The 27345-nt window shown below is 38.4% G+C and overlaps 3 protein-coding genes across 4 annotated transcripts; 1 reads left to right on the top strand and 2 right to left on the bottom strand.

The window, feature by feature from the left end:
• Window positions 1–3074: 3074 nt before the first annotated feature.
• LOC110855379 lies at window positions 3075–14997 on the bottom strand. Of its 2 annotated transcripts, XM_035856073.1 has the most exons (10): window positions 14782–14997; window positions 13449–13553; window positions 13193–13350; window positions 12768–12905; window positions 12542–12609; window positions 5867–6172; window positions 4868–5390; window positions 4673–4800; window positions 3704–4592; window positions 3075–3642 (listed from the first exon to the last, which is right to left on the bottom strand). In XM_035856073.1, the coding sequence occupies exons 6-9, from the start codon at window positions 6158–6160 to the stop codon at window positions 4491–4493; spliced, it is 1047 nt and encodes a 348-aa protein (XP_035711966.1). In that variant the 5' UTR covers window positions 6161–6172; window positions 12542–12609; window positions 12768–12905; window positions 13193–13350; window positions 13449–13553; window positions 14782–14997; the 3' UTR covers window positions 3075–3642; window positions 3704–4490. The 2 variants fall into 2 exon arrangements, with proteins under 2 accessions (XP_035711966.1, XP_035711967.1); XM_035856074.1 differs by lacking the exons at window positions 12542–12609; window positions 12768–12905; window positions 13193–13350; window positions 13449–13553.
• On the top strand, window positions 7301–11566 carry LOC110855469. The gene is made up of 2 exons (XM_022103877.1): window positions 7301–8119; window positions 8201–11566. The coding sequence occupies exons 1-2, from the start codon at window positions 7301–7303 to the stop codon at window positions 11564–11566; spliced, it is 4185 nt and encodes a 1394-aa protein (XP_021959569.1).
• A 3858-nt stretch (window positions 14998–18855) lies between the features above and the next one.
• Window positions 18856–25603, bottom strand: LOC110855368 (sucrase-isomaltase, intestinal). Its single transcript, XM_022103797.2, has 14 exons — window positions 25492–25603; window positions 24984–25175; window positions 23617–23842; window positions 23141–23243; window positions 22744–23061; window positions 22433–22529; window positions 22192–22304; window positions 21964–22107; window positions 21403–21832; window positions 21084–21207; window positions 20832–20996; window positions 20620–20740; window positions 19795–20299; window positions 18856–19222 (listed from the first exon to the last, which is right to left on the bottom strand). Exons 1-14 carry the CDS (start codon window positions 25541–25543, stop codon window positions 18957–18959), a joined length of 2856 nt encoding a protein of 951 aa, XP_021959489.1. The 5' UTR covers window positions 25544–25603; the 3' UTR covers window positions 18856–18956.
• Window positions 25604–27345: the final 1742 nt, after the last annotated feature.

The raw sequence follows: 27345 nt of genomic DNA, 5'->3' as shown, positions 1-27345 counted from the left end.
TGATTCACGTGAATTAGCGTCGTTTTCACTTGCAGGAACGTCTTCATTTTCATAAATATCAATTTCATCGTCACAATCAATATCTAATGAAATAACTGTTTCACGTTCACTGCTGTCAGGATTCAATAAATTTTCAATTAACACAAGTGCTTCACTAGCTAACTGATCCAAGTTAAAATTATCTTCTACTAAAGATGTATCAGGAACAGGGTATTTTAATTTTGCTAACTCTAATAACGATTCACACACTTTAATAATTGTAGCCATATTTATTTTTACAATTAGACAATAATAATGAGAGAAAATTACAGCGCTAAAAAACTTTGAATTATTGGTGAGGGGTTGGGTAATGTGAATCACAATTGAAATGCTGAAATTTATTTGGAGAAATGCAAACGGAGGGTGACGAGTGAAGAGGTGGAGTGAGCATGGGAGAGTTGACCTCGCGAGCTCGGTCAGCCTCGCCCTCGGAGGGCGGCCCTCCACTCCCACTCCCCTGCTCCTTCACCCATTATTTCGCAATCTTCGGAGCCTAATAAAAAATTCGCGAATTGAATTTTCAGAAAAAATTTTGCAGTTTACGCTTGAAACATAGTATGATGTATGCAAAAAGTTAAATTAGAACTCATTTTTCGCCTATCAGGTAAAAGGTACCCCTAGTAAGATGGCCATTTTGAGGAACTTTTGCGACCTTGGGCTAAGTTTGACATGCATTTATTCGAACACTATTCCTTAGAATGGAACAAAGGTTACAGAGTAGTATGACCGTAGCATAGGATGCATAGGTCAGTTCTTGCTATTATTTATCCTTTAGGATTCAGTAACCCTCCAAAGTCCTTCGATATTCATATTTTACACGATGCTATGTTTCGTCAGCGTTAAATTAAACCCCCCCCCACCCTTCGGACGGCCATGGTCATGATATAAGTTAGTTCCGTGTTAGTACTTTAAATTCATAAATGATTTCCTGAGCATTTCTATTTTAAAGGATTTGAGGGCTTGAGCTTGAATTTCAGAATTTTTGACAAACACCCCGATCTTCCGTTACATTTTATTATTTGCAAGACTATGGTAAAAGTTGGGGGCACTATTGTAGCTCGTTATTCTTACTCTGGTTAATTTCTAAACAAAATGGGTGCAGTTCCACTGGGATTTTAAGACTTTTAAAATTCCATAACAACCTCCCTATTGACCACACCTCCCGTCGAAAATCAAAATGGACCGCATTCTGATGCTTTCCTACCCTCACGGGAGGATTTAGGACTTTAAAAAAAATTGCGTTTTTTAAGCTTTTCGGCACATAGTGCGTGGCAGCCTACGCTACGCCAAAAGGCATGCATCATCCAGACAAAGAGTAATTTAAATTAATGGATTAAAAAATTCAATTGTAATCTGTCCCCTATTTAGAATAAATACATATGTATGTACTTAATTCATGCAAATTTAAAAATCGTAATTGAAATATATGTAAATATTTTGTCACAACTTACGAGGCGAGATTACGAGATGTATGAATGAGACTTTAATTGCGAATTTTATTATGCAAATTATTCTCACGTTTCACCCTGACTGACTTACACGCTTCCGATCAGACTTGCTAATTTCTGGTGCGGCGAACCACCACACCTAAGTTAAGCAAGTGAGCGCACCGGTTCGCCGAGCCAGAAACTAGCAAGTCTGCTTCCGATACTAGACTTCATTAGTCATGAAGTTATGGGGATAAAAATAAAATAGAAATATATTTTGTAAGGTCACTCAACCTTGAAATGTTTAATTTCAAGTCTATCGGGCAGTTGTATGTTGTTTACGTTTTGCAACAAAATTTGGGTAGAGATAAACGGGCCCAGGGTGGAGTTTGAGGGCATATGATTATTTTGCGTGTTTATGACAGAGACGTTCCGTCGAGTTAAATTGTTAATATTATTTTTTTAAGTTATGCGTAATTTTCTTGAAAATAATATGTATGTACAAAAATCTTGCAGTCACGTACTTATATAAGCCCGATGGGTATTGATCATAGAGTTATATCAATATAAGCAGAGGGAGTACCATTGCTCTTTGTTCAGCAAGAATGCAAGCCACGTGATGTTTTGATTTGGTTGAGAACATAAACATTACGTCATCACTCATCACCACCATCACTAGAATGTTATATACAACACATACAAGGCATGTATTGTATGTATAAAATTCTGTGAGGTTGTTGAGACTCAGTTTCAACGTCAGGTACAGGTACCATGTTACCAAACTTGTTACCAAATTACGATAACCTTCAACTTCTCATTATTTCTTCATGACAAATATTTTCGAAATAATTTTTAAGTAATTCTTAACTAATGTTTCTGACCACGGTCAATAAACCAACTTAGATACACATTGTGGTTGGATGGACCCCACTCCAATCTGCTTGTTTTTCCCCAACATGAGAGCCATCATACAAGAAGTAAATCGTCATTTTAGTCTGTTTAGTTGTGGTTTAGTTTGAGGACTGTCGGTATGGTGGCTCGTTCGCATGCAATTTTAGATCACCCAATCAATTAACCTGCTCCTGTCAGGCCTTGGTATTGATTTACTTGATAACTTCCTACCGGATTAGTAGTACATAGTTATTCCCTTATATATGTAATTAATTTAACCACCGAATAGAATTTATAATACAATTATTTATTGGCTTGGAATAAATTCATGTTAGTGAAAATAATTCCAGTATAAAAATTTCATACATACATCGTAAACATTGTAGCCGTCTCATTATGCTTCAAATTACTTATTGCGAGCGAGCTCGATAAGTGCTTGACAACAAAAATGCATTCATCCGATCCCTCCAACTTTGTCAACCCATGCCCGAGAGGCCGGGAGAAAAATTAGGCTCTCCATTTTTACTGCCTGATGACCTGATGACCCTTCCCTCACCGGATGGAGAGCAACAGCGTTACATTAAAATAGAAGTCTGGATGAATGTCTGCGTATATATGTGTGCATTGTATGGATGAATAGAAAAAGGTTCAACAATGATTATTCCGTTTGGGGGCTTCGTACAGAAGGGAATAAATCTTAAGACAATCTCAAGCTGCCTCAATTTATGCACATTTATTTACGACATGTATAGAAAACGATACACTTTCTCGCATGAAAAACACTCACAAGAATCCACTAAATATCACATTATTGTCCCCAAATTTTTTCGAAAATGTATCGCATTACTTATTTATGCAGACTCTCTCATGAAGCAATTAAAGTGGAACAAATGATTTAAAAAGTTTGTAGATAAATTATATATACTACTAGTGAATATATGTATGTATCCGATAATTAATTAGACCGCCGAATCAGTCCAACTCTTTAAGGTGCCCTACCAGGATCTGGGACGCTCATTGGCAAATTATTTTCTCCAATAAATGCATAAAACTCGCTGGAATTCTCCTCACTCATCTATGTACATACATAAATATGCAAATTAACATAGATAAAAACGTTATATTTATTAATTGTATTGCATCGTCAACATAATTAGCTTAAATCCCTCGCAAATCACGCTGCGAATTGCCCTACATGACAGAAGAGCATTCTGCATCCCGTCCAACAGTTTGAACGATCCGGGAACCAAAGTATTAACAAATTTTACGCCCGTATTCGCCAGCCCTATGAATATTAAAATTAGTACAGTTTCTGAAATCTTAAATTTTGTTATCTAACTTCAAACCTTGCCATTCTGCGACCCCTTGCAACACAGAAGTTCCCACGAAGTCCAATTCTTTCCTGGAACACGGCGTCCACGGCCAGTTAAGCCTGATCTCCACATGTCATCCGCATGTCAACACCCAACAACCCAAGGATTGCAGGGTTTCCTGCAAAGGTAAACAATCTTGGTCTTGGACCACGTATTCGTAGTTCTCATAAGGGCTGTAATCTTCATGATCTTCAAACTCAATCGCCACGTCCAACTTGAATTCATTCACGGCAGGGAAAAGGTTAACCAATTTGACAGCAGCGTGTCCATCGTAGTCGTCAGTTTCGGGATAAAACGTGTAACCCATGTGGAGCGAGGTTATCCCGACGTGGTGCAAATGGTAGCTCTCCATCATTTGGAAAATGCTGGTAGAAGAAGCGATCGAGAAATGCGTCAGTTTTGGAAGGTTTTTGATGTTGAGCGAGTCCTCAATTTTATACGCCATAGAGTCATCGATTTCCAAATGGGTGAGATTCGGGAAGTCTAAATCAAGCTGAAAATACGCATAATATTAAGAAGTAAAAATAGGGTTGGATTTCTTGCAAAATTTCCACTTTCATTGCGCTGCAGTGTGAGCAAAAGTACAAGAAATCTGCGCCATGTTGAGGTTCTGTGTTGCACACAATTATATGGATTATGGCGCATATTTCTTGCATTTTCCACTACTGCAATATGCAGTAATTTCTTGCAGTCTGGCAATATCTAAAATATGCACGCATAAAACAATGAAGTGACTTGTCCATAAAACCAGTCCAAATCTTTAGGCCAAGTCCGAAGGCCACCAACCAGGATCTGGGACGTTCATTGGCAAATTATTTTCTCCAATAAATGCATAAAATTCGGCCGCATCGTTCTCACTCATCTACATGCATAAATATGCAGAATTAGTAACAGAAATAAGTTATAACAGTTGCATATTTATTTTGTCAGACAAACATTTACCTCAAATTCATCACAAGTCACGCTTCGAATTGTCCTGCACGATAAAAGAGCGTCCCGCATCCCGTCCAACAGTGCAAATTGTCCGCCAACCCAGTTATTAACAAATTTTACATCAGTATTTTCCAGGCCTATGTAAACATTTAAATTAGCATACTTTCCGAAATACAAAACCGTTATTAAAATTGTACTTCAAACCTCGCCATTCCGAGACTCCTTGCAACACAGAAGTCCCGACTAAGTCCAAGTCTTCAGGTGGACAATACCCCCTCAACCAGTTAAGCTTGATTTCCACGTGACCTCCGCATGTCAATCCCCAACCCGCCAAAGATTGCAAGGTTTCCTTCAAAGACAAAAGATCCTGGGCCTGGACGTCGAACTGGAGCCGGCTATAAGGGTTGAAAGGGTCTTCGTGCAGTATAAATTCAATCGCCACGTTCAACTTGAATTTGTTCACGGCAGGGAAAAGGTTCACCAATTTGACGCTAGCTTGTCCGTCATTGTTCTCATTTTCTGGATAAAACGCGCACCCCACGTGGAGCGAGGTAATCCCGGCGTGGCGCGAGTGGTAGTTTTCAATCATTACTGAAATGTTGTTGGAAGCAGAGATCCACAAATGGGTCAGTTTTGGAAGGTTCGTGATGTTCAGGGAGTCCTCAATTTCATACGCCATGGAAGCTTCCAGTTTCAAGTGGGTGAGATTCGGGAAGTGAAAATCAAGCTGTAAAAAACAAAAAAATGAAGTAAAAACAGTGGTCTCCTTGTAAGTTACAAGGTAACACATATTTGTCCGTCATATTTGTCATAAATGTCAGACAAATTGGAATCGTGACAAATTGGACGGGTCAAATTGACAAATATATGACAAATATTCGGTTGACACGGACAAGCTCCATCCTTACTGCGCTGAAGGTGTAAGAAATGCAGGAAATATGCGCCATCTAGAGGCCCTCTGCGCTGCACAATTAAATCATAGGGATTGTCCGCTAGACGGCGCTTATTTCTTACAGAACTGCAAATTTTAGGAATTTTTGCTGTTTGCAAATTATACACGCAAAACCCATTTTTTGCAGTAATTTCGTGCAGGCGAACATTTTTATCGCAAACACGAAAGAAATATAGTTTCTAACTTTAAAAAATATGGTGCGATTATAATAATTAACTACCCACGAATAAAAGTCAAGTTTCTAACTTTACCTTAAACGGACCATCCCGAAGACGCCCATGATCCCCAAAGGTCAACTTTTTCAACGAATCACGACAATTTTCTAACATCCTGGTCAACTCGTGAATATCCAAAACTTGATTGGAATATTCCGCACCTTGATAGGCGAACTTAAACTCTTCAAGTTTGCGACAGGGTGTCAAATCCGGGTAAAAATTCCCCTTTAATTCAAATTTCTCTAAGTTGGGGGCACAATTGAGCAGCCCTTGGGAAATGGGGGATAAGAAGTCGCTTGCAAAGTGGTCTTCCTGGCTGGTGGACATCATCACAGAGAGAACCTTAGGATGACATAGGTATTTAGGAAGATGATTTGTAGTGGCATGCATTTCCAGTGAAATGTTCTTAAATGCACATTTCTAAAATGGCATCAATTTCGTGGATTTTAAAGAGATACATAAGAGCAAGTTTTAAATTGTCAAAGTGAAGTTAATTTTTGACGCTACAAAGTCTTCGTTTAAAAAAATGTTAAATAATTTGGTACTTTATGAACAGAGGGCGGATATGTATGTATTTCTAACTTTTTCATATCAAATCAGATCGTACTAAAACTTCGTATACTGATATCCCATCGAAGCGTGATCTCAAAAATTCAAACATAGTTTTCCATATTTTACATATTTTAGGATTTTTGTACATATACATATTTTCATACATATTTTGAGGTTTTTTGCGTACATGCACATATTTTCCAACATATTTGAGCCTTTATCTAAATATAAATATTTTGATACATATTGCGAGGTTTTTTATGTAAAAATCTTTTTCTTTATTCGGAAGTTAAAGTTTTGTCAAAATTAAATTTTCATGTAAACGACTAGCAAGCAAATCCAGTTTGCCCCATTTTTCAAGCCAAAAAATTACCTCTGAAATCTCTAAATAACTAATGTAGCATTATTGGTCATTAGGTGAAGATTAAAATAAAATATTGAATAATTCGTTGATAAAAGTGTTAAAAATTAGGAAGGTCTGGAAAATTAAATGTAAATACACTAGAAGATTGCTACATATTGAAATTGCTATATTTTTTATGTGCATATTTTCGAGTTTTTTAAGCACATTGTTAAATTATGACGTAAATGTACACATAGATAATTTTAATTGCAAAATAATTGGCAGACATTTCTATGGCGTTACATGTAAAAATGATAGACTAGAAATAACTCGATACCGTTTTTGATAATTGTGAAAATTGTGAGCTCTTGTCAGAAATATCAGACTTTGTGATACTGATACTGTTTTTGCGTGGTCAATAAAAGTTCTGGGAGTGTATCTGACTTTTCCTTGAGACAAGTTTTCGTGTATTTACGAGTCAGAGTCTAGATCGGGTAGATTTAGTCGTCTTTCGAAATTTGGTGACCTCGACGTGATTTTTCCGTGCGGTTGGAGACTTGTCAAGTATAGGAGCCATGGATCGCCCCAGGAGAGCAAGAGGACCATTGCGACGCGTATTCACGACGTTAGTGAATGAAATGAAGGAGGAGTTGGCCAAGGAAGACCCTGATGAAGAGGTCCTTGAGGTCCAACTTAACCGTCTGGAAGGTTATGCTGAAAAGATGACGCATTTTGACAATGTGACTATGGATGCATTATTAGATTCAAATGCGACAGAAGAAGAATTAAATGAAGAGACATTATCATGTGAGGAATACAATAAGAAGCTGGTGACTATGAGGTACGCATTACGTAGATTTCTATCGAAGAAAGACCGGTCAGCCAGCCCTTCTTCAGCCAATGTTCGGAGTCTGGAGTCTACATCCACCAGGGATAAGAAGACGTATCGACTGCCAAAGTTGGAGCTGAAAAAATTTGGAGGTGATCTCATCGAGTGGTTGTCTTGGTGGTCACAATTTGAGAAGATCCACCTTGATGAGGATTTGGAGACTTCGGACAAGTTTCAATACCTCGCCCAGAGCATGATGGTGGGATCCAGAGCTAAGGAGCTGATTGACAGTTATCCAATGACTGCTGCCAATTACCACAAAGCGGTGCAAGCGTTGAAAGAAAGATTCGGACGGGATCATCTACTGGTGGAGGTGTATGTACGGGAACTACTGAAGATGGTGATCTCTAATGTCTGCAGCAAGGACAAATGCGACATCATGAAGATGTATGACAAGTTGGAGTCACATCTTCGAGCTTTGGATTCGCTTGGAGTGACCACCGACAAGTGTGCTGCCATGCTGTTTCCAATTGTGGAGTCGAGTCTACCCGAAGAATTACTACGTGTATGACAGAGAAGCGAAATTCCGAGCAGAGCTGATGCTGGAACCACTTCACTCACATCTCTCATGGAGTTCCTACGACAGGAAGTGCGCAATGAGGAGAGGATTTCGTTGGCACGTTCCGGATTTGGCATGACCAAGGACAAGAAGATACGATCAAGAGAAGATGGTGGTGGTGACAATTATGCAACTTCTGCAGGACTCTTTTCTGGACAAAAGACAGAATGTGCATTTTGCAAAAAGCCCCATCCCAGTCAAGACTGTTTCCGAGCGAAGACGTTGTCCTACGATGTCAAGAGACAAAAGTTGCAGGAAATGAAATGCTGTTTTTCTTGTCTGAAAGTTGGACATAATGCAAATAAGTGTCGAAATCCAATGAGATGTCAAGTCTGTCAAGAAAAACACCCAACAGTGATGTGTCCTGGACTATCGATCCCAAGGACAAGACCGGAAGTAGTACCACCACAAGCTGCGATGTCAAATCAACTGTGTCGTAATGATGTACTGCTACAAACAGAGCTTGTTCGAGTCATTTGGAAGGGAATAGAACACAATAAATACCGCATTCAGATAGAAAGTTTAAATGGTCATCATCGAGAATCACTGGAGGTGTTGGATCGCGATGATATCTGTGGTCTCATCGCACGCGTTCCGAGTGGACCATGGATCAAAGAGTTAGCAAATCAAGGCGTACATTTGACTGATTTCACTTCCGACAGTCCAGAAATTGAGATCCTGATAGGCAGCGACTACTATGGAAAATTGATGACCGGAAGAGTGGTACAGTTAAAGAGCGGACTCACTGCGTTCCAGTCTACATTTGGATGGTCATTGGGAGGAAAGGTACCAAAAGATAACATTGGTATGACGGTTACCTCACTGTTTTTGGCGTCAATGGATGAGTCGAAGCTGTGGGATCTTGATGTCATCGGAATTACTGACCCCGCTGAACATCTCAACAAGAAGGATCGAGACAAGGAAGTGAAGGAGCATTTTTTGCAGTCAGTTTGTCGTGAAGAAGACGGGCGTTACTGTGTATCTCTTCCGTGGATGGATGGACGTCCAAATATACCGTGCAATAAAAATATTGCAGAAAGAAGACTTGTTTCTGCGACTGAGAAGATTATTCAGTCCGGATACTACGACAAGTACGACGAGGTGTTTGAGTCGTGGCGGAAAGAAGGCATTATTGAAGAAATTGAAGATGATGACGAAGTCTTCTCACACTACTTGCCACACCGTGCAGTGATCAAACCAGAAAGCATTACAACACCAATTCGTCCCGTATTTGATGCGAGTTGCAAGACGAGACGTACACCATCGCTCAACGAGAGTTTAGAAAAAGGTCCGAATTTGTTGGAGCAGATTCCGGACGTGCTGTTACGGTTTCGACGTGGACAAATTGGAGTGACGTCGGACATCCGAAAAGCATTTCTTCAAATCAAAGTGACACCGGAAGATACAAACTACCTTCGTTTTCTATGGTGGGAGGACTGGAGTAAAAAGAAACTGAAAATCTTTCGTCATCTTCGTGTCGTTTTCGGGGTAAACTGCAGTCCGTACCTTCTGGGAGCTGTGATCGAACATCACTTGAAGTCCGTAAAAACAGTGGAGAAAGACGTGGCTGAACAATTGTGGAAATCCCTGTACGTGGACAACTGTGTCAGTACCGTTTCTTCTGAGAGTGAGTTGGAGCACTTCAAGTCTGCTGCTACAAAAATTATGGAGGACGCCAAGATGGATTTACGTATGTGGGAGTGGAGTCATCAGGACAACTCTATCACTTCAGTATTGGGGATGAAGTGCAACAAGGCAGATGACACTTTAGGATATCAAGTGGAAGAATGTGCACAACAACAATTTACAAAAAGAGAAGTCTTGTCGTGTGCACAGAAATTTATTGACCCATTAGGATATCTGTGTCCCGCGCTAATCGTCCCAAAAATTATTCTGCAAGAAGCGTGGAGGAACAAAATTTCTTGGGATGAAAATTTAGATGAAAATCTAATTACCAAATTTACTGTGTGGATTAGTGAGGTGCCCTCATTCCAAGAAATATGGATAAAAAGAAACGCTTTTGGAGACGGAGAAGGAAATAAGCAAATACATACATTTGTGGACGCTAGCAAGTCGTCGTATGCTGCTGCTGTATTTTTAAGAGTGGATAATGATGGAGAAGTCGACCTTCATCTTCTTCAAGCACGGTCAAGAGTTGCCCCCATTAAACAAGTATCCATTCCGAGGTTGGAACTCCTAGCGTGCACCATCGGAGCAAGATTGACAAAGGTGGTGAAGAAAGTCTTGTCAATGGAGGAGGAGAAAACATTTTTCAGGTCAGATTCATCTACAGCACTAGCATGGATAAGGAGAGATGACATCTGGGGAAAGTTTGTGGGAAATCGTGTACGCGAGATCTTGACCCTGAGCAAGGAAGAAGAGTGGCGTCACATCCCGGGGACACTCAACCCAGCCGATCTACCTTCTCGTGGATGCAGCCCTGCCCAGTTACGAGATTCGCGATGGTGGGAGGGTCCACACTGGTTGAAACCGGATGAAAAATCATGGCCAGTTGAAAAATTTATCACGAATGAAGAAGAGGTCATGTCAGAGAAGTTGAAGAGCCTAACCGTAAACCTGTTGACTTCATCTGCAGACGTCCCGTGGTATTGCAAGAAAATTTTGTCATTCAACAAAATTGTCAACCTCATGGCGTGGATCTTGAGATTTGTGGAGAAGACGAGGAAAACAAGTAATTCAAATGGACCACTCACTGTAGGTGAATTAGAACATTCAGAAAAGAAATTGTTAAGTCTTGTACAAAGTGAAAGTTTCAAGCGTGGCGAGAAAACAATCGCGAATCTACGTGTCGTTTGGGATACTGGTGACGGAATTGCTAGAGTTCAAACTAAATTACTCATGAGAACAGACATGGTCAATTTCAAGACACCAATATTATTGCCGGAAAAACACCCATTCGTTCGTCTTCTGATTCGCTACATTCATTTCAAGAGTGGACACGGAGGAACTCAATATGTCATGGGTCAACTTCGCGAAAAATATTGGATCATTCGAGGACGGAAAGCTGTTCGTCAAGTGATTACCAGTTGTGTAAGGTGCAGAAGATTTAGTGCACAACACGTAAAAACTCCTGAAGCCCCGCTGCCAGAAGACCGAGTTCGGACATCTGTGGCGTTTGAAATTGTTGGAGTAGACTTGGCGGGACCACTATTTCTCAAAGGAGGAACGAAAATATGGACCGTACTCTTCACTTGTGCCGTATACCGTTGTGTACACTTGGAGTTGGTGAAATCGTTGAGTACCGAAGCTTTCCTCATGGCATTTCATCGTTTTATTGACCGAAGAGGAACTCCTGCGGTCGTGTACAGTGATAATGGGCGCAATTTCGTGGGCGTCTTTCGTCAACCTGTTTTCATCCATCAATTGGGATGAAATAGAAGAAAAAGTTCGAGAAAGACGAATCGTATGGAAATTCAATCCTCCGACAGCTGCTTGGTGGGGAGGCTGGTGGGAGAAGTTGATTGGATTGATGAAAGGAATCTTGAAAAGGATGTTAGGACAATCACGACTAAATTACGAAGAACTGATGACCTGCATCATACATGTAGAGAACGTACTCAACAATCGTCCTCTGACAGTAGTGACCGAAGACCCACAAGATCTCAAAGCATTGACCCCTTCAATGTTTTTACTCGAAAACAAGAATGATGTTTCACCAGAAATGGAACAAGTCAACATCGAGGGACTGAACAAGAGGTTGAAGTTCTTAAGAAAAATAAGAGAAGAACTGCGGTCACGATTCAGGAAAGAATATTTGGCACTTCTAGTCCAACGAGGGTCCGAGAAGACGTCGGATTTGAAAATTGGAGACGTTGTTTTAGTAGGATCGGATGGCGTTAAACGTCAAGATTGGCCTATGGCAAAAGTGGTGGACCTCATCCCTGGAAGAGATGGATATTCTCGGACCGCAAGAGTCAAGACATCGTATGGTGAATTGTTGAGACCTGTTCAACGTCTATACCCCATGGAGGTTTCATCAGCAGAATCAACAATTTCATCATTATTGTGTACATACATATAGTGTCGTAATTTTGATTTAATCAGTGTAAATGAAAAGGTGGGAGCGTTAAATTGATTATGTTGAGCCATTCTAAAGATATCCTGCTTACGGACGGACAGACAGACAGACGGACAAAGTGATCACAATAAGTAGCTGACGCTACTTAATAACTGATATTCAACTTCTGATTGCAAGACATGCATCCGAGAAAATGTTGACAATGTGTGTTAATAACCCATGCATTATCAAAGCCAAGAAAAAAAACATGTTGTGACAACCGCTTTTGACCGCCTCAATTTTGAATTAATTTATTTTTTGGCAATAAGTTAATAATATTTTGGCATTACCTTAATTTCGCATCTCCCTTTGAAGAGGTTATAAACATTTATTTTATCACGAAACTAGGATATTGTATCTGAAATAACCGAAATACCATGTATCCTATCCGTAGTCTCACATAAAGTTAGTTATGGCATACTTATTACGAAATTTGCGAAATTTGTCACATTTAATGAAACTTCTCAAATTGCAGCAATTTTGTTGTATGGAGTGTGTCTCGTAAAATAAATTTACCATGAAAATTATTGTCAGCTAAAGTTTTTTCCAGTAATGCCACGAGGTCTCTTAAGATGTAATTTGAACATCTACGCATCGACTAATATGATATCTACCACTCGCATCTAACAAGGTTACCCGCAAGACACCAAATTTCTATAAATAAAGAAATAAAATTAATGAAAATAAGTTATTCCCCACTCTTAAAAATAATTGTATCCTTTTGACCGGTAAATACAGTCTGAATTGAATGCTTCGTAAATTAAATACCTAAACTTAATCCAGGATAACCTTTACTCATTATCAGGTTTACGGAATGTTGGATTTAGTGCATGTATTTACTTATTAGTTTAGAATTTAAAGTTCATTAACTTTTCCAAAGCGAAACATTATTTTTAAGAGTGTGCAAACGCGATAGATTTTTAAGATTGCCGAAAAATTACCCCTCCAAATTCTACAGGAATAGCATCCTGTCGAGTCACTATGTACCGGTTACCAGGTAGGAAGGAATCCCTCAGATATGTATTTGGGAAAATGTACGAATATGTTCCACCAAGTTCGAAAAACATTAGGTAGTAAACCATATTGTTTGTGTGATAAGCTGACAAAAGAAAATTAGATTTAATGACAATTTTTTTGTTACCTACATATCATGAAGTCAAAATTTAATGTACATAAATGCACTAATTTATTTGCTACCGGGCTTGAAAGTTATTGCGATCTTGTAGCTATTCTCCACATTAAGAGGGCATGGTTCTTGGGTGCAGTTGGTTATTTCTAACGTTACGAATACTGCAGTTTCCTCTTGTAAAAATAAATAATTGTATCTTAACGATTATCACAAGTATTAAAATATGCAGAATTTAATCAATGGGGGTATTCATTACAAATTTGCATCGTTAGTAATGTTAGCAAAAAGTTCCACATACGCAAAAAAAATCCGTTTACAAATACGCTGGCGAACTTGTGCAATTGCAAGCCTCATATTTAATTCTCAAATCTCTTTTTCTTAGTGAGGCAAATACCTGACAACGAATAAATTTGCTAAGTATGCATTTACCCAACACAAAAAAGTGACATAAGTCGATTTCTCGGCCATTTCTCAACCGATTTTGATGAAATTTTGCACAGATCATTGTTAGGCAATTTAGAAAAGATGTGCTAGTCGACTTGGCGAATTTTTGATTTTTACCCAAGTTATGTGCCAAAATGTGCAAAAATTTGCCCCTGAAAATATATTTATTTTTATGATTCATAAGTGGTGTATCCCAGCATGCTCGCTTATTGCAAATATTTTAGTCAAAGTCATTCCGGACATTTTAAGCGCAAAAGGACCTAAATCGGTTGAGAAATAACGGCGTTATTCAAGTTTGAAAATCAAAAATTTAATAAAACTATTCAGGGTGCCGATAATAACGGCGGTTGTGCAGTAAAAATAATGTCTTTGACAACCAATTACAAGTTTTAAATAAACAAGGCCTCAAAAAATGGGAAATCTTAGTGAGTCAACGCAATCACAGTTAATAAATAAAATTAGATTGAATAACTTTTGCATCACCGCTCTCGGGATAATTTTTACTGGGTCCACTGTAAATTTAGTTTTGCATACGCATGAACTCTTGCATTCATGAAATTAATGGAGATTACAAGATGACGTTTTCACTATTGAACGAGAAGTTGGCTAAATTGATCGATATGAAATATAATTGTGAACTGCGAATTTTAAATTTAGAAAGAGTTGAAAATCTACAATTTCTATATATAAATTTGGATATCCTATTAATTCCTATTCTGATGAAATCTCCAGACCCTGAGGGGGAGGGCAATTTTTCTAAATGATTAATTAATGCTTTCCGGAAAAATGATGCCGAGAGCGGTGATGAAAGAATTATTCAATCTAATTTTATTTATTAACTGTGATTGCGCTGACTCACTAAGATTTCCCATTTTTTGGGGCCTTGTTCCAATATTATGTTGCAACGTGAACTCGGAATGAATATCCACAATAACGTAATGATGGATTCAATCTTACGAAAAAAACAGATAGCCGGCGTTGGTTCAACTACTCCAAGGTGTCCATTACGATCGTTGGTACGGTTGAATGAAATGGTTGCACCCTGGCTGGCTGGACTAAAGGTTGCCATTAAAACAGCAACCAGCCCGACGATTTTCGACTTTTTTGAAAACTCCATTTATTTTTAGGCAACAAGAATTTGAGAACAGAATGATTCTCTGTTTACGAAGTCAAGTCCATACTGAACACTTTTACTGCGATGCTGATTTTACCAAACATACCAACTTTGATGGTGATAAACTGATTGTATAGATAACGATTACAAAATTAATTAAATACGTGTTTGTGATATACAAATGTTACATAACCTCAATAACATCGCCAGTCAATCGATTATACGGACATAAATACTTTTATATCAGTGATATACATAATAATGAATATAAAATCGGTTCAAAAACTGGTCTTCGATTATTCCAATTTTTCTCAAATCCTGTTTTAAGTAGATAATATCGTGCAGTAATAATAGCTCGGTATTAAAGTTTTGCCACATTGGTATCAAATTTATACCATATTGGTATCAAATTTATACCAATATGGTATAAGTTTGATTTGATTTGGACGGAGATAATTTTGACACCAAGCGGTAGTAAGTTTAATACCGAGAAACCAGTACCTGTCAGACATACTAGATTTCTTGTAGTGCACGCTTTCACACCAAATTTTAGTTGCGGTTGAAAATTTTTGAAAATCTAGGTCAATTTATGTGCTCCGAGGTCTGAGGTACTTAATACCAACTTTTGGCAGCGTACAACATACATATATTTTAGAAATTGGCGTGGGTTACTCCATCGAGTCCCTCAAGAATTTCAATATTCAATTTCCAGCTTATTAATGAAGATGATTATGATATTTGTAGCTTTTCCTAGAAGTGGCTTATTTTCTACGGTGGCTTAAAGAAGGTGGCTTTTGGTGGGTGGCTTACATCCACAAGTTAACTGCAGATGGACGTACATATGTAAATACATAAATGTATGGGGAGAGCCGATAAATAACTAAAATTTCCACTAAAATCTCATTTTCCTCCGACCACACCCCCTGGGTGTGAAGGGTGTGGTGGCTAAGTTAAGAGGATCCTCCCCTCGAAGTCATAAGTATGATGCCGTAAACCGATCTCGATTATCTCGATGCATTCAATACTATAGAATCCAACATATTATTTTTAGGTGTGCAGCTAAAAAATACAACAGCCTATCACCGAGTTTCACTGATTTGGGAGGACGTCGGCTTAGCTTTTATGTTTAATTCTCTGGACACAATATTTTCTTTAAACCAGAGCAATTTCCTTGATCAAAGATAAACATGTAATTTTCTAGGTTCATCGTAAACATCCAGGTAAATTAGTCTTACGAATTGTTTTTCTTGGATGAATGGTTGAAAAATATTTATTTATATGACATCAATTCATAATGAACTACGCACGGAAATGGTTTGGTTTAAGAAATTTGATCTTAAAAGATTTGTTAGCTATCCAGTAATTAATCGCCTTAAATTTAAACAACATTTCTCTTCATAGCCTAGCTTCTTTTGTTTGAGGCTTATAATCCAAGTAAACAATTTCTCGCTTATGTGAGGTTTGTTTTCCATTGTTTTGGTCAAATTTTGTAAAAATTGAGAATCATAATCTTTAAATTTGAACAACATCTCTACAGAGACTCATTTTCTTTGAGGCTTATAATCTGAGTAAACAACTTCGCATTACTGCAAATTTGTTTTCAATTGTTTTGGTCAAATTTGGTCAAAATTGAGAATCAACACATGACTAGCATATTTTTAAAAATTTCATAAATTATTCCCGAAAATGTTAACCACGTACGTCAAACTTTTGCTAACCCTACAAAATATATACTTTGACCATTTCCCGCTCCTGTATAAACTTCCCTTCGAATTCTGTCGGACTAAAGGAAATGGAATTCATGTATCAAAAGTGAAGCGCTCTTTCGATCTTGCCGTCTCAGTTTTCCCTGCCTTTCTCTTCGCCGCGGCCGTGTTCTTCTTTAATGTCGCAATGTATCTCTGTTTTCCTCTTTTGCGAAATCCGATGGGGGACGTAAAAATGTGGTCGTGGGGCTTGCTGGCTATCGTCTGCTTTTGTGGCCTAGTTTTCTACACGTTGTGGATGCTGGTGTATAAGAGCGAAGCCGTTTTCATGTTTAATGAGATCTTCCGGCATGAAGAAGAACCAAGAAAAGGTAAAATAGGTTTGAGAAAGTGAGAAATCACATTTAAAAATAATGTTACACAATTGAAAAGTACTTCTGAAGAGTAATTAAATTCTTAGTACTACATATATAATTAACTTTTAATAAGTAGGGTAATATTATTTTTAAGAGTGTTGCTAAGTTTTCTCTTTTTCGAATGATTTACATAACCATTTGTGTAATCAAGATATTCACTAGGGAATATCATTTAGTTTGTAATACACGATGTTATCAAAGGTCTACTACGTATTAATCCCATGTTTAAATTCAGATTCCAGAACTTGTCAAGTTAGCCTGGATGCATTATAATTTGCTAAGTTTAGAAAAAAAAAGGTCGTCTTTATTGATTCCCAATTTTAGCCATTACATTTGAATTACAAGTGAACCAAACCTCACATAAGTGAGAAATAGATGGTCACAGGTTCCTAACTATGGTGCCCGTAGTGCAATGGACACCGCACAGACCTGCTCAACAAGTCAGAGAGGAAAACCACAAGGGAAAAAACTCTCTGCCAGTACTGGGAATTGAACCCAGAACCTCCATTCGGCTTGAAGCACAGTGTGATGACCACTCGGCCACCACTGCCTGCCATTTTTTGGAATTTGGAATGCCAGAATTTGGTATGTATTTGCATTTCAAAAGGGTAACCTTATTTTCAAGAGCGCTTTTGTATTTACATATGCCACTAATTTAATGCAATAAAACTGAACTAGATCGGTTCGTATTTAACTTTAGAAAACATTAAAATAAATTTGACTTTCTTAATAGATCCTAGCCTGTGTCCAGACATGGTATCAACCACCATCGAGAAAGTATTCCTCCTCGGTTGCAATATCTTGATCTGGAACATTTACCTATTCACCCCAATTGCCGCGCTTGTCTCAACTTACCTCAGGATGGATCCACTTCTCCCATTTTTTAACTTCGTCCTCACTATGATCCCCCAACTCAAGAATCTTTTCATCTTCTTCTCATTTAATTCTGAAACACTTTTTTATTTGGGCATGTTCACCTTCAGGGTGGGTTGGGTCACAATTTTCATATACGAGGGTTTCCGGGTGGCGGCATTTTTGATAGGCTTAACGATCCTGGTGGGTAAGGTGGTAATTTCCTTGTTATCAAGTTTATCCCGTCTAACGGACAAATTTCAGTCGGCCATAACCCATCGCGGATTTAAGGCGCATTTGAAACTTTACAAACTTATTATGATCATATTCCAAAGTTTGGAGGGTCCAATTAAACCGACCGCGATCCTGGCAATCGTTGCCGGCACGGTAGCCGTTTCCGGTTGTTCGTTCGTCGTGGTCAGGTTGCATGGCGTGAATGAGGTTTATTTTACCGGATTTTGCGCTGTGGTTGCTATCAGTTCGGTAATTTTGACGAAAATTATTTTGGACACGTTAGGAAATCTGAGTATGGCTTCGGTTAGGTTGTTATTGCATTTTGGGAAGATTGAGATCCTCCTAGAAATGGGGGAGGGACACTGGAAAAAATTGTATTTGAAGGAGTTACGTTATCTGAAACCAATCTCGATACCGGTCGGGTTAGGGACGGCGAGATTTTCGAGAATGACGCAAAAAGTGAAGACGGAAATTTTGATGTACATGTTTGAAGCTAGTGTTAATTTATTGATAGCGTTTTAAACAATATACATATTGTTTTTCCGCTATACATACGTATATGTATTTATAGCGGACTTAATTTTGTATGTAAATGTGCGAGCATACTTAAATAATATATAAGTTCGGAAATACAAGATTTGTGTGAATAAAGCATTTTCCCAATAAATTCAGTACATTAAATAGTGTTTCATCAAGTCTGAATTAGTGATTAATTCGAAGAGATCATAGATGAATTTTGGGTTTAAAGTATTTATTTAGGCCAATGAGTATAATTTTATTACACAATAATTTTAACCTTTTAAATTAAGATTAAGCGAAGACCACGGTGAAAGCTGAATTGGCAACCAGGTTCAAATTTCTGACAAGGACTTCCCCAGACTCCAAATTCTCAAAGTCAGTGTGACTCACCCCGTTCACAGTGACACTGGTCGCAGGCGTGGTTAGTCCCATGAGACGAATCGTGTTCAGCGTCTTGGTTCCCATTTCTGGGTACCCATCATGCACCACGGTGCTCGTCAGGGTGCCAGAGGACATGGTATAAACAGCGTGGAAATAGGCGCCAGTCAGGTGCGTATCTGGAAACAAATTAACCAAAGTCAATTAAACAAATGAAACGTCAAATTGTGGCGTGCAAAAATAGTTGTACTAAAAATATTAATTACTATATATTTTAAATTGGTTGATTCTAATAGTAGCAATAATCGTGCAGGAAAATTTATGCATCTTTGTAATCAAGAGCCAGAAATATGTGAGAGTTAAAAACATGGTGATGGCGAATTAGTACATATATATATGCACGCTAAATTTTCACCCACGTGCAAATTAACGTCGAGGTAAAAATTCCCTCGAAACTTGAACTGTGACTAACGTTACACTTAAAACGTAAAGGCATAGCCTTCATGTAAAGTCCTTGTGCTCTGTTAAAATCTGCTTTTTAGAGTAAAAACAAGGGAAACCTCAAAAATAGAACGTTAACGGCAACGGTTAAGTCGGCCTAGACAAAACTTGACAGGGGTAAAAATTTCAATGCAATGATGTAAACTCGCACTTTCCCTAATATGAAAATGAAGTTAAATACGAAACAAAATTTAATCCCTCAATTGTCCGTAAAATTGCAAAAAGTGTTTAAAATTTTGAATGATCATACCGATACTGTCTCCGTCATCATAGAACAAATCCCCCACTGCACTCCCCCCATCGTCCAGCGCGACAATAACGCCGAGCGGGTTTAGTCGCGCGGCTTCCGTATTTCTTGCAGGCTCCTGCGTCGGAAGAACGTTTCCACCGACGACGTGCACATGGATGAAATCCAAAGGTGCCGTCATGTTCAACGTGTTCCCGCGGACTGGAATCTCGTCACCAGTATAGTACGAGAAATGGCGGGAATTAGGGAAGTAGGCAGTAACCCAGGTGGTGGCCTCGGTTAAAACGGGAGAAATTAGGAGTCCCGCTCCCCACATGAATTGGCGGTCGATCGGATAGGTCCTCGAATCGTCTTGGTGGTTGTACCAGAGAGGGCGGAAGACCGCCGTGCCGCTGGAGACGTGGTGGTAGAAGAGGGTGTACAGATATGGCAAAAGGGTGTAACGCACTTCAAGCGCCGCTTTTGTAGAGGCGGCAACCTGAGCACCCCACGCGCCGGGGTCTTGGTCCTAAAAATTGGAAAAAATAGAGTTTACATATTTACAGTAAAAATTGCATCTTGAAACCTCCATCCGCTGTAAAATTATATCGTAAACTAGTTTACATAGAAAAAATGGGTTAACCTATGTAAAATCATTAACCCTAGCAACGTGAATTTTGTTGTCAATAGCCTTTATAAAATCTAGTAATCGTCATGATTTTAATTTACGATACGAAAAATACGATACGAGCGAATCATGAACACCCTCAGTATCTTCTTACATAATTTGTTTAGTTAAATTTACTTAAATAGTGGGGTTTATAAAAAAGTCTCAAGGTCCCCACTTACAATGGTATCTCGTACGTTATGATTCCTCGAGAAGGGATAGAAAGCTCCCAACTCGCCCCACCTTTGACACATGGCAGCGTTCGAGTTTCCAATAAAACCACACGTGTCAGGACCAACATAACTGTAAAATACAAAATAAATGATTAGAAAATTAATTAAAAATTGCATGCAAAACAAATTATGCAGCAAGCAAAAAATGTATCTTATCGTACGGCATGCCCCACAAATTGAACTGCATAACGCCAATAATGCTAAAGTGGAGGTTTGACCAGTGCGACCAGTTGTCCCCCAGCCAGTGACTTGCCCATCGCTGCGAACCGATGAAAGTGGAACGTGACAGGACCAGGGACCGTTTTCCGGTACCGCTTCTGGCTCCACTAGAAAATTCAAGCGTATTTTTTTTCAATATGAGATTGGCAGGATAAAATCAAGTCTAAATTGGCATAATTGTCCACTTTACTCACATTAAAGTTGGCTCCGACTCGAACCACCCGTACAAGGAGTGGGTGTTATAATGGATCGAAACCGAGTCCACGTGGTCACCGCATAAAGTTTTAAAGTGCATGTCCGCCTTGTTCGCGTCGGTTTCTGAATAGACATTAAAAAATAAACTTAGTTTACCTCCACCATATACATTACCCTTTCTGTTCAAAAAATATTAGTAGTCGCAAAAGAATCTGAAAGGTTATACTCTCTATACAACCAATTAACCCTTCAAAAAGTTTGAAGTACACAAGTGCGACTATTAATATTATTAGAAAATATGTTTGGTTTAGCCCTTACTTGGCTGATATGGCGGGTAGTTCCACGTGTTGTTCGCACACCCCTGGATATCTCCATTATCAAAATTGGCCGGCTCATTCATATCAATCCACAGGCCATCGTAAGCGAGCAAATCGTGAAACTTGTCCACCAAATAGATCCACCATTCGCGCGTTGAATTTTTTGCGTAATCCGGGAAATGACAAGGTGCCGTGGCGCCGTACGGCCAAACATGGCCAGTCATCGGAGTTCCATCCTGCCTTTTTATCCATACATCCATCTCCGTCCCTAAAGTGTAGGGTTCGTAGTCCGCATCAATAGTAGAAATGGCGGGATCAAGAATCGTTATGAATTTGATGCCCTTTCCTTTAAGTTCTTCGATGTAGGCGGGAAGCCCGGGAAAATTGACTTCAGAGTAAGTAAAATCAAGTTCGTCGCGCATGATGTCGATCTAATGATTTGAGTAATTAGAAAATGTACATTTTTAAAAGCAATGTTACAATTTTGAAAACAAAAGTGCTCATTTTCAAAAGGGTACAATCATTTTTACGAGGCAAAGTTTCGAGTAATTTAATTACTAACATCGCCATATTGGACGTCATGTGGAATTTGGTAAAATTCAGTCCGGTCAACGGCCGCTTTCATGTTTGTGATGTTGTCGTAACCCCAGCGACAAAGTTGGAAGCCGAGGGACCAGTAGGCCGGCATTTGGGAACGACCGACCGCCTGGAGATAATTATAATTAATGACTGGTTTACTTTAAACAATAATTAAGAGGTTTTAAAATCCATTTAAGAGGGGTTAAGATACCTCCGTAAATTGTTGGACTGTCTGGTCAGGCGTTGGTCCGAGGAAAAAGTACATGTCGATTAAGCCACCGATCGTAATATATTTCATCGAGGGGCCGGGAAGCAGATGAAATTCTGAAATATTCGGATGAAATTGTATACAATTTAGATATGCAAGGCCAATTATGATGATGTCATTTTGCATAAAGTGCAAAATCTCTCTGCAAAATTACATGATATGGAAAAATTAGAAAAAACTTCACCTTGAGCATTGCTGTTAATAATGGCGACCATGTGCGTGTTTCCGCCGTTTTCAATTACTGTGTAAACGGGATGGGTTCCGTAGAGGGAGGAAGTGAACTAAGATAATTCATTTACATAAAAACAATTTTGCACAAGTTTTTATAAAATAATGCCCATTGATTTTCATTTAAAAATCTTAAATTCTAATACAAATTGGTTGTCACCAAAAAAATCATTGCAAAATTATTTATGCAACAATATCAATTGATTTTCACAAAAAAATCAATTCATAATTATTTATGCAATAGTGCAAATCATTTATGCATCTCACATAGGGAGCCTGATCCGACGCGTACAGCGTGTACTTCAATCTTTCGGCGAAATCATGTTTAAAACTTCGCTGCTCATTTTCCCCCAAACCGTACACGTTTTCTGTCGGTAACCTCCAACTCATCGTGATGAACTGGTCGGCAAATTGGAATTTTCCCGCGGACGTGTCGAATAGCACGGCGCCGCTGGATTTCCGGACAACCCGAAAGGAAAATGGGGACCGGGTGAAGGTCACGTCGTACAAGAGGTTGGCATTCGACCCTGCCGGCGGATCAATCTGGATGGGGACTTCGAATCGTTGCGTGTCTGAGGGGCTTATCTGGATTATTTACATATGTATGATAAGTCAAGTATTATTTTATTATGCAAGCATGGATCAATCAAAACTTGTCTGACACCTTAATCCTGAGTCGGTAATCGGACTGGAATGTGGCCTCGAAGTTAAGCGTGGTGAACTGGTTTTCAAATTGCGGCGAGATTAAGGATTTCGTAATGGTAAAGCTGAAAGAGATTTTGCAGATGTAAATTTATCAAGCTGTGGGTCATACTTTGGATATAATTTGAGTTTGAAAGGTGATCGGATATAATTTTAACTAAATTTGCAATGTGCAAACCAAATAATTAACATTTAAGAAATAATAATAAAATCGTTCTTTGTTCTGAGAATTGTTTCTAAATACATGTCCGCCGTTTCTGACTTGCATAAAATCAACAGAATTATGAAAACTAATTTTTATTAAATTCTGAATTTTTTTGCAAAAAAAATAATTATTTTTTGCAAAAAAAAATAATTATTTTTTGCAAAAAAATCGGCAATTTTTTGCAAAAAACAATTATTTTTTTGCAATTATTTTTCTCTCAAATTTTTACGAACCTGATACCACCTGGGGTTTGGACGGGTTCACCGACCATCGCGTAACCCGTGTCGTCTACAGCGGCGGAAGTGAAACACGGCGGATACATCGATCCGGGAACATCCGGGCACCATGTGCAATTTCTGTAGCGACATCCCATCTCACCCATCGGCTCGGTTCCATCGGTACAATCGACCCGAAGGGCGGGTTGAACGTAACCAACGTCACAACTCGGACCGGGTGCAACTATTTATGAATTTAAATGTTTTATGATTTCCATTGTTGTCATTTTCAAAATTGTCGGACTTTCAAAAAAGTCGGATTTTCAAATAAACCAGAAATCTTTCTTTGCTATACAATTACATAATTCTCAATTGAAATTATAATTATAAAATTAAAACCTTCTTGATTCAAAATAACTTATAAAATTAATGAGAGTATTCAAAATCGTTTTCTTTATCATCGTCAAGTGAATTAATTTAGGCGGAAAAATGGTCCAAATTCCCTAGCCGTTCTAACCTACAAGGGAACATACCGAGGTGTCCAACGAGTTAAGGGTCGACACCTATACCAAAATGACCACAATACATGACTTATTAAACAAACTGAAGGAATTTCCGTGTAAAATTCACTTTTCGTCACGTTGTGACGATATTTGTGACGAGCGCAGGGCCATCGGGTCGCCAGAGAGGGAGAGGTCGGCCGCTGAACGATAAGGTCGACCACATAGAAGCGTTGTCGTCTTCACGTCGTCTTCAGAGACTTCGAGTTCTTTCAAATTTTGAAACCATTTTGAAATTTTGAAGAAATTTTCAAAACGTTTTGGAATTTTGAAAAACTTTTTGAAATTTTGAAAAAATTTCGAAATTTCGAAAACAATTTGAAATTTTGAAAAAGTTTTGAAATTTTGAAGAAATTTTGAACTTTTGAAACAATTATGAAATTTTGAAAAATTAGAGGTTTGTAAGTTATTTGAAATCTCTAAAGACAGCATGTGGTCGACCTGATCGTTGAGCTGCTGACCTATCCCGCTGGCAACCCGATGGCTCTGCGCTCGTCACAAATATCGTCACAACGTGACGAAACGTGAATTTTACACGGAAATTCCTTCAGTTTGTTTAACAAGTCATGTATTGTGGTCATTTTGGTATAGGTGTCGACCCTTAACTCGTTGGACACCTCGGTATGTTCCCTTGCTAGATACATATTTTACGATACCGAGAATACAAAGGATACAAAGGAATCATGAATACTATCAATATTTATAAACATTAAAATAAAAGGCTATTTACAACTTTTGGTTTTCATGGAAATAAAAAAAAATCGCATTTTCATGTCTGCCCCTTAACATAAAGTTCACTTTTCCGCATTATAAATACTTCCTCACCATAGAATGGATTCCGATAAAAGCAATGTGGGAAATTTTGTCCATCCGCGCTGGGATCAGGACCACACCAGACACACCCCCTGGCCCGACATATCTGCTCACTCGCGCCCGGCTCAGGGTGGCAATCTTGTCTCACTTCGTTCGGTAAGTTGCCCTCCATACAGCCATAACCTTCCGGTACTTGGGCGAACCCTGTCCTCCCACATACAAAAATTCAGTTTTAACATAGAAACCAAAAAAACATAATACACTCTTAGAAATCTGATGTAGTCAGGCAGGTATTGATTTCTCTGTATTTAAGTTGCTACCGCTTAGTACTAAATTATACTTGTACGTACAGACTTGGTATTGATATGGTAAAATGTTAATATCGAGCTATTCCTACAAGTAATTACTTGTCACCACCACTTTGGTTGAGTCATATACATATGTATGAATACCGCTTGGTATTATTTTAGTACTGGATTTCTAAGAGTGTAAATTTAGAAAAAAATATGTATTTACTTACCTGGGCAAGCAAAAGCTGCCAGAAACAGAGCTACGTAAAGACGAGTCGTCATTATTGCGGATTAATTTGCGAAGTGTTCCAGACTGGACTGGACTGGAGAGGATGGTTTAGGGTGTGGTTCTTTTATATCGGCGAGCAGTTATTTTTGCCACCTTATCAAGTTAAGTGATTGCATTGTGTGTCAGGGTTTAATGGATTACGTGATTCTGATGATTACTTACGTGGGACAATTTTGTATGCCAGGTGCTCCAATGCAACAAAATGGGCAGGATTGCACGTGTAAGTGTAATGAAAGTGAATGAGATTATGTGCATATGTACAACAGAGACGATACAGAGAAAGGATACTACTTATCCAATAATTTTAACCTCTGACCCCAAAGTGATCTTCATGTCATAAACATTGTTAGAGAAACGCGTTATAGTAAATCAGTCACATTCTTTGTGCATGGCCGCGGTCCAAAATTATTCTGAGAACTAGTCTGACGTACGGTTTGACAATTTAATCCGAATTTTTATATGCATATAATTAATTTTGGTATTGACAGCAACAACTGTAAGGTAAATTGCTAAGCCAATATCGGTTCATTAGGTCTTAAGGTTATGTATAATATGTAAATAATAACACCAATTAGCTACATACTATCTTTACATAAATACTAATTATCGCAAAGTTTGTATTAGCCTAATGTGTGAAGTCTTTATATTTACAAGTTGTAAATTTCAACTTATTGATTAAATCACTTATATGTAATACAGGTCTGTCAATGTACCTACATACTTTAGTTGACGATTGTATTTACAATTCATACTAATCTAGTTTGTGACAAATTGACACTAAATTGGTCCAAATATGTGAACATGGGACCTCCATAGTTGGCCATTTCTTAACTCCTACACATTTGTACAACCGAGGGATTTTCATAAACAGAAACCGTGGCATTATTTATGGATATCACCATAGTTTAAAGACAACTTTGCAGTAAATAATATTTGTGCATATGAATGTACATATGCAGGTATGTTACTCTGTTAATGTACATATGCATATTTAAATTAACCTAAATACATATATACATATTCTTGTAACAATATTTATGGTACGAAGAATATTACATTTAACAAAGCAACTAATCTCTTTCCTGCATTCCAAAGAAAAACTACTAAAGGCAAAAATTTGAAGGATTGAATTTAAAACAAAAATTGATTGCACCATTTCTATCTTAACAGGGTCCTCTTTATACTGCGATGGATTCGAATCCATCGGCCTCGACATATCGTGCGCCATGTACCTTTGGTAACGGACATTCCATAAGTTCCTTTCTGATTTGACCACGTAACCCATTCTTTCTAATTTCGGCCATCTTGACTCAATACCAGAAGCTGACAAGTGACTCATCTTTCGTGCAAATAGTTGATGAAAACAGTTGCTTTGACCATAACGAATAGTCATAGAAACGAAAGGCGTTTCTTCCTTACCATTGATAACTAACCGATTTCCATTTGCTCCTAAAAGAGTTGTATAAAAGTGAAACTCGGCTTCCGTATCCATAATGGCATAGGTTCTACTCGTGTCTACAGATGAGTTGAAATCTGTTAACAAGTTCAAGCTTAAAATGTTCTTCGTAAATTCCAACACTCTATAGCTTGAATCAATAAATGTTAGTTTCCTATTTAATGCAGTGTATAATTCAAAAGATTTACTTGCCCCTGATTTACTTAAACTATTGACATGCAAAGGAATGATTAATCTTTTTAAAATTGATTCAGGCAAGTTCGTTGAGCTCACGGTAATAAGTGGGATATCACTACGCACCAGGTCAGTTATAGTTTCTGGAACAGTTGGAGGTTTTAT

The sequence above is a fragment of the Folsomia candida genome, unplaced genomic scaffold (genome assembly GCF_002217175.1).
Source record: "Folsomia candida strain VU population unplaced genomic scaffold, ASM221717v1 Fcan01_Sc012, whole genome shotgun sequence".
NCBI classification, from domain to species: domain Eukaryota; kingdom Metazoa; phylum Arthropoda; class Collembola; order Entomobryomorpha; family Isotomidae; genus Folsomia; species Folsomia candida.
Note: the sequence above shows the minus strand (reverse complement) of the source record. Positions and strands in the feature narration are given on the sequence as shown.